Below are 11,763 nucleotides of genomic sequence, written 5' to 3' on the forward strand. Positions count from 1 at the left end.
CAGTATATTTTATATTTTCTTTTAAATACATTTCTTATACTTATTCCTAAACATTGCATTTTGTTCTTGTATTTTATTTTATTCCTAGAAATGTTGCATAAGTTATTTTTGTGATACATTAGCTGTTACAACAGAAGAAAAAAAGCTATTGTGTACTTAAAAAACAAATATATAACTATATAATTTAATGCACTGGTTGGTAGACTTTTCAATAATACCATAATGCAAATATTAACAGCACATACACATTACATTCTCACCATGTCTGTGTAACATAAGGAAGGTGCGGGGAATACAACAAAATGATACTGCAACACATTCACAGTTTGTAATAGATCTCGGGTAACACTTTACTGCTAAATGGAATTTTGAAAGTTGCTAAATTTAAATGGCAGTTCCTCAGAAGAAGCACTGGGTAAACTCTTAATGGCGGGAGGTTCTTCAGACTCAAGAAACTCTGGACATAATGTTTCCTCCGGTTCGTTCTTCAAACCAAAGCATGCAAATGATTCCATTGGTACCCGATAGTTGGGCAAGGATGTAGATGCAGAACCAATGAAATTTTGTTTTAGGTCAGGCAGGTTAGCTCTGAAGCTTTCGCTGAAGGATGAAGAGTCCAAAAAACTGGACATTTGTTGATCAGAGGAGGAACTGTGAAAGAGCCGTGGCTCGTGGAGATTGAGTTTGGACACTAGAGGTTTTCCCACAGTGATCCTTTTCTCTTCCAGGAGCTCTTCATCCAGATTACCATACTTGTAGTGTAGACACACAGTAAAGGAGAGTTCTTTCTGCATGGGAAAATCAAGTAATATATGATAAATAACACATACATATGCATAGTATACAGTTGAAGTCAGCATTATTAGCCCCTCTTTGAATTTTGTTTTCTTTTTTAAATATTTCCATAATGATGTTTAACAGAGCAAGGAAATTTTCACAGTATGTCTGATAATATTTTTTCTTCTGGAGAAAGTCTTATTTGTTTTATTTTGGCTAGAGTAAAAGCAGTTTTTAATAATAAAAAAAAAATTATTAGCCACTTTTAGCTATTTTTTATTTGATAGTCTGCAGAACAAACCATCATTATACAATAACTTGCCTAATTACCCTATCCTGCCTAGTTAACCTTATTAACCTAGTTACGCCTTTAAATGTCACTTTAAGCTGTATAGAAGTGTCTTGAAAAATATCTAGTCAAATATTATTTACTGTCATCATGGCAAAGATAAAATAAATCAGTTATTAGAAATGAGTCATTAAAACTATTAGGTTAAAAAAATTCTTCTCTCCATTAAATAGAAATTGTGAAAAAATAAAGAGGGAGGCTAATAATTCTAACTTCAACTGTATATACTGTGCATATACAAACAAGAGTCACTATACCTTGAGTCTCTGCAGGGCACTAATACGAGTGAAGAGCTGAGGTTGTTTCAGAGGCAGTAGATCATCTATGGTCAGTAGGAAGCTTTCAGCCTCGTGGAGACTCTCCTGATTGCTGCGCTTCAGGTCAACTTCAGGGCCCTTAAAAATATTGTCAAAACTTAATCCAAAATAATATCTGCATGTTTGATATTGCAAGGGAACAAGTTTCCTTTAAAACCAATTATTGATACATATTCATGTTATATTTTTATGGATTAAATCAATACCTTTTTTGCAGATCTACAAGAATAAAATTCACCTCAGTAAAATCAGAAAGCTGAGCAGAGCAGGTCACAATGTCTGTAGGAGTCTCCAATATCTGAGTGTAGATTATCATGATATTGGAAAACTCTGCAGCAAAACCGAGCTGCACCGTGACACCACATTCAAACCGAAGACAGCGGCTCTCTGGGAGGACTGGTAGGATTTACACAATACATTTTTCGTTTGATTTCATTAAAGCCATTTAAGTTTTCTGAAGTACATAAACCAAATGTTTTTAATTATAAACAGGTCATACCATGTGCAATGGCCCACTGTAAATTCCGTGTTGATGCTGCGATTTGGCATGCTGGAGCCTGAATTTTGTCTGTCAAAGCACGCCGCTCTGATAGATTACTACGGAGCTCCAGAGCCTGCCGACCACGAGTGATTTCACACCTTCCCATGTCTGCAATGGACAAATACTTTGTAAGATTGTACAGTCACACTTGCTGTTTTTCATTTTAATTTTCAAAGAGGCTTTTGCACCATGTGGTTAGAGAAACTTAGCTATAGGAAATTGTCACCAAGAACCAGGGCTTAACATTAACACCAGACCAACCTGCCAAATGCGGGTCGATTTCAGCAGTGGCAGGTAAGACAGACACTTCCACTAGCCACTTTGGCTGGTTGAAAGTAATTTTCCCGGATAATAATTCTTAAAATAAGAAGTCTCTAGAAGTCCTAGAAGTTATTGCGGCTGAATAAAGAAGGTGGGAAGCACAGCAATTTATATAAACTTATTATTACAGTTCAGAGATATAACTTATTTATCTCAGAAGTTTCCTAAATGAGATGGTGAAAGAAAACATTACCATGAAAATCTCAATAGAGGCAAAAACACATTAAGGGTGTTTATTTGCTGAAATTCATTTTATTTGTATTGTGCAAAGTATTTTTGTAAACTGAAAAAGGGAAAAACAATAACTCATTGTATGATTGCTTTAATGTAATATAATTTTAAAAGGTCACGTGACCAACAGGATGAACGCAGCATCTCATTTCTCACAGGACGCGTTCAGTGTTCTCGTGGTAGCTCGAGTTCAATCTTCTGAGGTGAACTGCCAATACCGGCCTTCACAAAAATTCAAGTTCATTCTCTTTGTTCTTGAAATTGAGAAACAGCCCTCAATTATAGCTAGTTCAGGTGTGTCTACTTGGAGTTGGAACTAAACTCTGCAGGACACCGACCCAACAGGACCGAGTTTGGTAATCCCTGCTTTAAAGTGATAGTTGACTGAAAAATGGAAATATACTCACCTAAAGTGGTTTCAAACCTTTCTGTGATTCCTTTTCACCGTTGAACACAAAAGTGTTGTAAACCTGGTACCTTTTGAAATGGTACAAATTTGTACCTATGTCCATATTATTACCTGAAGGGTAATATTACTACCTAAAAAGTAGGACCCTTTAAATACAAATGTGTACCTTTTGAAAAGGCACCACCCCAGTGCCAGTACGGTACCACCCCAGTGACAGTTCGCGTACCTTTAATTCAGACAGTGTACAGTACCCTTAAAAATATCACATTTACAGTATTGTGATGACTGCTCTAAAATATATTCTTTTTTTAAATATCTGGGTAAAAAACAACTTTTTTTTTGCTTTGAACACAATGGCTGCGACCGAAATTGCATACTTCCACGCGAGCTGGGTAGCATGTCTGAATTCATAGTCTTTGAAAAACAGTATGTGAGAAGTGCCCGGATGCCTTACTACTTCCGGCAAGATTCTAAAGGGCGGATCAGATGGACGCTAAGATATCCCTTGATGCACCGCAAGAGAATTCATAAATGGAAGTGAAGTGGGTGTGCCACGTGATCATGATAAAATGGCACATGTAGGACGTCCAAGACCCATTCATACTGCTCACATTCATACTGTATAGAACGTACTTTTCTATTGGTCAAGTAGTAAATTCAAATGCAGTACCTACTGATGTAGTAGGCATTTTTGTAAGCAGCCAATATATTGTAATTTAAGAAACATTTAAAATATTTTGGAACAGTAAACATGTCAGGCTAAATCATTTAAATACATTTCTGACATCTGCTTTCTTCATTACTTTCAAAAACACAGATTTCTTAACAATTTAAAATGGCATTGGATATCTTTTCTGCTGGAGAATGTAAAAACCCCACTCCTACATATACCCTAGAAACGATATAACAGAAAATTTTGGTGGTTTTAAAACCTTGACATTTGTAAACCTCTATATACCTTGAAAATGCATGGTGTGCTAGTTTAGACTTTTTACTACCTCAAATGTCATTCCTAAAACTTGACCTGGTACTTGTGGTGGGAACAGAACAAAAAGTGTTTTTCCACAGTAGTTCTATTAACAGAAAAAATTTCCCCTGGTGCAAAAGCCCCTAAAATGTGATATAAACGTTAATTGCAAATAACTTGGGTAAAACAAGAGAATAACACCAAACCTTCTGCTACTTTGTCAAGTATGACCGTGACTTTCTCTGGCTCCATTAGTCTTTTCTTCAGGAAGCTCATGAAGATTCCATTAGAGAGATCGTCTTTATTTACTTCAAATGCTTCAGCATCAACACACCTGAAACCAAAACACGAAGATTTTAATCACAATTTCTACAGCTACTAATAAAATTACATTTGACTGCATCAGACTCACGTAGCGTAGCCAAACACTATGTTTGCTGTCACTCTCAAGGGGTCCGGTTGTGGGATGCCCTCATCGTTTGGGTTTCTGTATATAGAACACAACTGCAGTCAGATTAAAGTAAACTGTATGTACAACAATTTAAAAGTAATGCGTTATAAATCAAACCCCACCGTTTTCGACACATGTCCAGCAGAAAGACGTTAAGTCCTGTCTGGCGTTCTTGCATCCGCTGTAACACTTCCTGCACCCACAGACAATGCTTGAAGGTGTAGGAGGCTGGAGCATCAATGGGTACCATAAAACTGTTCCCATAGTTCTCATAACCATGACCAGCAAAATACAACAGGCCTTGAAACGCACACAAGGAAAAAACGGTTTAGATTACCTAAATTTTTGAAGGGATGGTTCACCCAAAAGATGGAAAATGATTTTACATTAACTCACACTCATTTGGTTCCAAATCTTTATAAGGTACATTTTTTTCTGTTAAACCAAAGCAAGAGATTTTGAGCAATGTTATAAACTGTTTGTCGTTCACACCCATAGAAAAATATATATATATTATGCAAGACACTGGCTACTTGCGTTCTTGCTTTGCCTAGTAGTTTCCAACATTTTTCTTTCACGATCTTCTTTGTGTACAACAGAAGAAATAAACTCATAAAGGTTTGGAACAAGTGGAGGGTAAGTTAATTAGGGCAAAAAAATCATTGTTGGGTGAACTATTCCTTTATTAAACATAATCGCATGTGAAGAACTTTGTAAAAGATGTGTAAAATAACTGATGCAGCAGTTAACTAACCATAAACTCCTCGATCCAACAGCAGCAGGAACTCAGTAACAGCGCTATGCATCTCCTGCCAGTTGAGATCCAGCAGAGAAACCACTTTAAAATCTAGCTGGCGTAGAAGGTTTGTCAGCTCGTGAACATCCGCCATAGGAGCTCTCAGCTGCCGATGATGCAGGTAATTCATGTTCCCAATAAGTAGTGCTACCTTATCAGTGGCTATAAATTCGAGAAGTGACATAACTGACATGGCAGACTGAATACAGACATGTTTAAAGCAACCACCAAACTAAAAGGGACATTCCACTTTTTTGGAAATAGGCTCATTTTACAAGTCACCTATAGTTAAGGGTCTTGACAATATCACAAATTATATTATACAATGAGGTTAGCTAGTTACCTAGCTGGGTACATTTTTTGGTGTTGAATTATACCTTTGCACCTTCTGCAACCATGGTACGGCTTGTTCCTTGATCATTGCACCAGAATCAGAGTATAGTTCCTAGTCATATTGACCTTGAAGATATCAACTTTTCATTTTCTTTTGGTCTTAGTACACGATGTAACTACAGAAGGGTCAAGCTTTAAATAGGGAAATTATCAAAAGCTAATTCTCAGATGCTAAGCTAAGCTAAAAGTGCTCCCGCCAGACCCCGAGATAAGCTGAATAGATTTCAGAAAACAGTTTAACTCTTCAGAAAAAAATGTTGGTTTTCCTTTAATCTTATCACTTACCGCAACAATCACCCATTTGCTTTAGATTCGCCTCAGAATTATCTATAAAACATAAGCTGCATGTGAGTGACATCTAACCATCAATTAGAATATTAAAATCATACACTTAAACAGATCATGCTTACCTACTGCAGTTTTTTCCCATGAGCTTTCCGAACAGGAACCAGGACCTGAAACAAGGCCAGGATATTAAGAGAAATGGTTGGATGATATCTTTTATTATATTTAATAGATTAATTTAGTCTCAAAGAGCCGTACCAATGTTTACTTGGACCTGATCACTCCACATTTCGTGATAAAGGTTGTAAACTCTGCAGGCATAAATACCTCTGTCAGCTGTTGTTATGCATGGAATCTGAGGGCAAGCCCAAAAGCGACACACAGGTAAGACTGTACAGTTATCAACTACTAATTATTTAATTGAAAATGATATCTAAGCAAGTACCTTTAAGAAGTTTCTTATGCACTTTGGCATCAGTTCTTTGTTAAAATACCACTGGAACTGTGGAGGCGGGTTGGCCTGGGCAGAACATTCAAGACAGAGCGTGTCTCCCTCCATTAACGCTTGAGGCCTGGGTTGTTGTGTTATATTCAACCCACTAGCTGTTGAAGGGAAGTAGCTGCTGCTGGAATCTGCAAATGATGCAGTTCATCAGCGATCATGGAAATTTTCCTAAATTCAGACTTGAAAAGAGGAAATCTTTACATGCCTGCACTCGCACCTCCAGACCTCAGCAGTTGTACATGAGCCCAGTTGGAGAAGATGTACTTGTCTCCAGAACTTACACGACAGATGTAGTACCCCTGTTGTGCTGGACTTGCACGATTAAACACCAAATCTGGGCTGTTACCTTCTGGCATCTACCAAGAACAGTAAAATTAGCCAAGGACAAAACTTAAAGGAACACTCCACTCTCTTTGGAAAATATGCTTGTTTTATTAAAGAGCCCCTATTATGCATTATAAAAGTTCAGATTTTGGTTTTGTGGGTCTCCAACAACAGGCTAATATGCATGCAAGATTAAAAATCACTTTCATTGTCTTATAATATGCATTTATTTTTTATCTAATTATATCAACGGCTTCCATATGATTTGTTCAGCGATTCATTTGTTCCCAAACCCCTCCTTACCCCGGAGTGAATCTGCGCTGATTGGTCCGATGACCCAATCTATTGCAATTAGTCGACTGCGTTCTGTGCGAGACAGAGAGAAACACCCACTATGGCTTATCAACACTGTTGAAGTATTTAAAGTGCAGAGTATGTATGTGTGAACCCAATACAGGAGTGCATTAAAGCAATGCAGTTTAACACCAGCATATTGCTCTATTCATTACCAGAAGTAATAACAACGACACAACGTTTTTTAACAAGGTTTTAGGCACGATATGAGAATATAAAAAGTTAACCAGATACAGTACAAGCCATGTGGAGTGATTACAAGTCACAAAACACAATTAAATACATATTCTGCATGCTAGATAAAACAAGGAGGCAATAATCGCACTTGCGTTAGGTACACTTGTGAAATGGACGAAGAAACTGATCCATGAACTGAGTACTGTAAAGTTCTTGTCAAGCTTTGACAAAGTTCCATACATCAATAGTCTTTTCTGATCCTTCTTTTAACAAATGACTGACAAATCCCCTGTTGTAAGCGGGTAGATTGCTGAAGCACTTATCAAAAAAATAACAAGAACACAGCACAAGGCTGGGGCTATAATGCTGAGGTATTTTTGCAAAAATAAACTATAACAACTCACTCGTCACAGCCTCATCTTCATGACATGATTCAACTGGGATCTGCTACAGTGTTTGTCTTCCTCTCTTTCTTTCTACAGTGTTTGTGGGTGGGCCTGGAGGTTTCAATTTTCCCAGGTCTGTGCGTGCAACAAAAGGGCGGGCTTGAGTTCTGACATGGCTAAAGATTCGTTACCAAGACGATTCAATTGAACCTCTCTGAGTTGACTTTATAGATGAATCAAAAGTTTTAAACATGATGCACTTTCAGATTTAAGCCTTAGCTGGATATTTCAATTGACTTCAGTATTACACACTGCATGGAAGGACATTTTCAAACACCCATAATAAGGGCTCTTTAATTCAATTTCAACAGTTTGCAATTTTGTAATGCATTCAGCTGATCTCTGGATATGGTGGGAGCACGTTTAGCTCAGCTTTGCATAGATGATTGATTTGAATTAGACTATTATCATATCACTCAAAAATGACCAAAGAGTTTACATAACTTCCCTATTTAAAGGTTGACTCTTCTGTAGTTACATGATGTTTTAAGACCAACAAAAAGTGCTATTTTCTGGGTCGATATAGCTACGAATTATAATCTCGGTATGGTGAGATCGAGTCCTCCCTGCAATCAAGTCCGCTTAGGACCCCAATCAATTGTCTGCATTGAATGCCTGATCAAAAGTGCTTTTTATAGTCTATTCTCAGTCTTAAGATTTTAACAAGACTTATTGTATTAGTAACATTATTATCATAGCTACAAGTTAAAGACACGCATAGTTAAAATAATTGAAAATGTTTGTAAACATTTAATAATGTCTTTTTGATGTTTTTATGTATTTATATGTAACATTATATGTTTACATAAGAAGTAGCACGTTGTACATCTTAGAAATAAAAGCACAAAAGAGAAATTCTCCATGTTTTATTTCATTTTAACGATCTTTTAAATTACATATATTTAAACGAGATTTTGCTGCATTATATATATTTTTACATATATATATATATATATATATATTTTTTTTTTAATCAAGCTCTACAAACTATACCTATTACTCCAGTGAACCAATAGGATCACCCAGGGTCCTAGGCGGACCCAATTGTCAGGGGGGACTTGATTTCTCAAGATACCGGCTCAATCATAAAGGAACATTGCTGCGCCACCCTGGCTGCAGCAGGTGCAGTCATATTATGCTAAATTTGGCTAACTTCATCAACATAACATGACCATGCAACCATGGATACATCTGTGAGAGATATTTGCTTTGGTGCAGATGGTGAACTGTATTTGAACTGAAATATACAGAAGTTGGCCTATTTACAACTGCTGTGTAATCATCGCACCTGCTGCAGTCGTGGTAAGGAAGCAATGTTTAACTTTAGTGCAGTTGTAAAACTAGCATATTTTCAAAAGTGTGGAGTGTCTCTTTAAAATTTGTTGATTCAAGTAGAGTGCACCCACCTCATCTTTGCCCTTGAACCACTGGTATTGGAGCTCTACAGGACCGACTGCTTTGCAGCTCAGAACCACAGGACTCCCCTCTGCTATCCGCTGACTCTGTGGCTGCTGTATGATGTCAATCTGCTCCATGACTACCCAAAGATACAAACATTACCTGGGTAAAATGACTCACCCTTAGCAGTCTTCCTCTCTATCTTAGCAAAAATGAGGATGTGGTAATGATCTAGATAAGATTACAGCGTATTGTTTTGTAACTTAAGTATATTTAGCTACCATTCATAGTGAGAAATCCAACAGCCTCTCGGTGCTCGATTTTCTTCAGGCACTGAAGCAGGAAAGCCAACGTACAGCCTCTATCCGCAAGGAGGGCAAGCAGGTATCTGCCAGGACTGCCATGTGGACTTAGCACTTTGAGTGAGCAGTCGGTCATCTCTCTGTCACTGCAAAAAAAAACAAAAGGTTGATTCTCTTATCATAAATTGGTCAAAACCATGCATATCAGATAACAATTTAGTAAGGCTTACCTATAGCAGAACTGTGGCTGCTCAGCCACTGCCTTTGCCAACTGTTTCCAGCCACACTCTGCATTGTCTAGCATGTAACCAAGTCTACTAAGTGCTGCCTCACTTATGTTTTCTAACCCCAAATTCTTGTCCTCCATAGCTTGTTAGGAATTATCTGAGGGGGGAAACACAAAGTGTTTAATTGAATTTGTGATGAGGAATATTGTTATGAGATCCAGGATCTGTGAATATATATATTTATTTATTCATTTATTTATATACACACACACACACAAAAACAGTTGAAGTCAGAATTATTAGCCCGTTTATTTTTCCCCCAATTTCTGTTTAACGAAGATCAGATTTTTTTTCCCCAACAAATACTTTTAAAAACTAATTTCTAATAACTGATTTATTTTATCTTTGCCATGTTGACAGTATGGTGACGCAGTAGCTCAGTAGGTAGTGCTATCGCCTCACAGCAAGAAGGTCGCTGGTTCAAGCCTAGACTGGGTCAGTTGGTGTTTCTGTGTGGTGTTTGCATGTTCTCCCGGTGTTTGCGTGGGTTTCCTTCGGGTGCTCCGGTTTCCCCCACAGTACAAGGACATGCGGTACAGGTGAATTAGGTAGACTAAATTGTCTGTATGTGTATGAGTGTGAATAGACTTTTCCCAGAGATGGGTTGCAACTGGAAGGGCATCCGCGGCATAAAACATATGCTGTATAAGTTGTTGGTTCATTCCGCTGTGGCGACCCTAGATTAATAAAGGTACTATATTTTTCATAAAGACACTTCTATACAGCTTAAAGTGACATTTAAAGGCTTAACTAGGTCAATTAGGTTAACTAAACAGGTTAGGGTAATTAGGCATGGTATTGAATAACGATGGTTTGTTCTGTAGACTATCGAAAAAATTTACCTTAACGTTTTTTTTTTTTTCAAATCAAAAACTGCTTTTATTCTAGTCAAAATGAAGAAAAATATTATCAGACATACTGTGAAAATTTCTTTGGTCTGTTAAACATTATTTGGGAAAAAATTTAAAAAGAAAAACAATTCAAAAGGGGCTAATAATTCTGACATCAACTGTATATATATATATATATATATATATATATATATATATATATATATATATATATATATATATATATATAATTTTACTGTTAAAAGCTACTAGTTATTAGTTAAAGTATTAAAAAAAGATTTAGTATGCATTTAAGTGGTTCAATAAAATGTTAGAGAATTACTATAGTTTTTTCTTCTCTAAATATCAGTTTTTAAATTTTGTGATATTTTAATTTAACGTTTAAAATTAAAATCAGCTTTACAAAGAAAACTTAAATATGTTCAGTGTATTTCCTAATGTCATTTATATAGCGAAAACTCCACTAAAAAGTAGGAAGATGTGATAATGTTACTTTTTTTAACCATGCAAGCCAAACAAATGTCTAACCCAATCTCGGTAAACCGTTTCGTAGTGATTTGTTCCTCTACTTAAAACACACTGAACACACTTCATTGTACGTGACGAGGAACAGACTGTATCCTTTACATAGCCTATTACACAACTGACACTAATAACTAGTTGATTATTACTTAATGATTACAATTTTTGTAGGCTAAATGACACAAAAGGCTGTCTGAAAAGTTCGATCTTGTAAAGATCATTAATACGCTCGAAGTCATTTCATTCAAATAGAATTATGTAGCATAATAATACTTAACGTTACATGTTGAAATTGACAAACTTGACAAAAATAGCACAATTACCTGTTTTACAGCAATTTAGACTCCAGGAAGTGAAATTATCCTTCGCTTTCAAAAGTAACCTGTCAATGGACGCAGTGAAATATATTCCAAGAAGCTCTTTAAGTATTTAAAACGAGTTACCAATAAGCAATCGATCAGAATCGGAATAACCGCTAAAATCAACTTAAATCAGATTTGCTCGATTGATGTAGCGAGTTCGCAAATCAGTATGGTAAACATCCGCAGCAGTTCTGCCTTTTTTCAGTCAGTAGTTCCTCTTTCTGACATGTATTTGCATGCGCACCCAGCACGAGCTTTTTACTTTCACCTTCTGTCAACCTATAGAAGCAAGGCATCAGGGTGTCGACAAATCACTCCTTGCTGAAGAAGAGATTAAACTCTCAGCCCATAACCTTAAAAATAAAATCCGATAAATACATAGGTAAAAACAGATGTGA

The 11,763-nt window shown here is 36.6% G+C and overlaps 1 protein-coding gene across 2 annotated transcripts; it reads right to left on the reverse strand.

Moving 5' to 3' along the window:
• Positions 1-170: 170 nt before the first annotated feature.
• On the reverse strand, positions 171-11,588 carry malt2 (MALT paracaspase 2). Of its 2 annotated transcripts, none has more exons than XM_087302339.1 (17): positions 11,327-11,588; positions 9,574-9,727; positions 9,323-9,489; positions 9,050-9,180; positions 6,560-6,698; positions 6,283-6,470; positions 6,096-6,192; positions 5,963-6,007; positions 5,838-5,879; positions 5,118-5,321; positions 4,486-4,663; positions 4,325-4,399; positions 4,119-4,246; positions 1,943-2,092; positions 1,682-1,839; positions 1,384-1,521; positions 171-788 (listed from the first exon to the last, which is right to left on the reverse strand). In XM_087302339.1, the coding sequence occupies exons 2-17, from the start codon at positions 9,708-9,710 to the stop codon at positions 357-359; spliced, it is 2,409 nt and encodes an 802-aa protein (XP_087158465.1). In that variant the 5' UTR covers positions 9,711-9,727; positions 11,327-11,588; the 3' UTR covers positions 171-356.
• Positions 11,589-11,763: the final 175 nt, after the last annotated feature.

This window comes from Danio rerio, chromosome 22, assembly GCF_052040795.2.
Source record: "Danio rerio strain M-AB ecotype USA chromosome 22, GRCz13ab, whole genome shotgun sequence".
Lineage (NCBI taxonomy): Eukaryota > Metazoa > Chordata > Actinopteri > Cypriniformes > Danionidae > Danio > Danio rerio.

Coding starts and splice junctions, on each gene's coding strand:
- malt2 (XM_087302339.1), bottom strand. CDS start 9,710: ATGGAGGACAAGAATTTGGGGTTAGAAAACATAAGTGAGGCAGCACTT. Junction 9,181..9,322: donor TGGATTTCTCACTATGAATG/GTAGCTAAATAT, acceptor ATCTTTGGGTAG/TCATGGAGCAGATTGACATC. Junction 4,400..4,485: donor CTGGACATGTGTCGAAAACG/GTGGGGTTTGAT, acceptor TTCTATATACAG/AAACCCAAACGATGAGGGCA.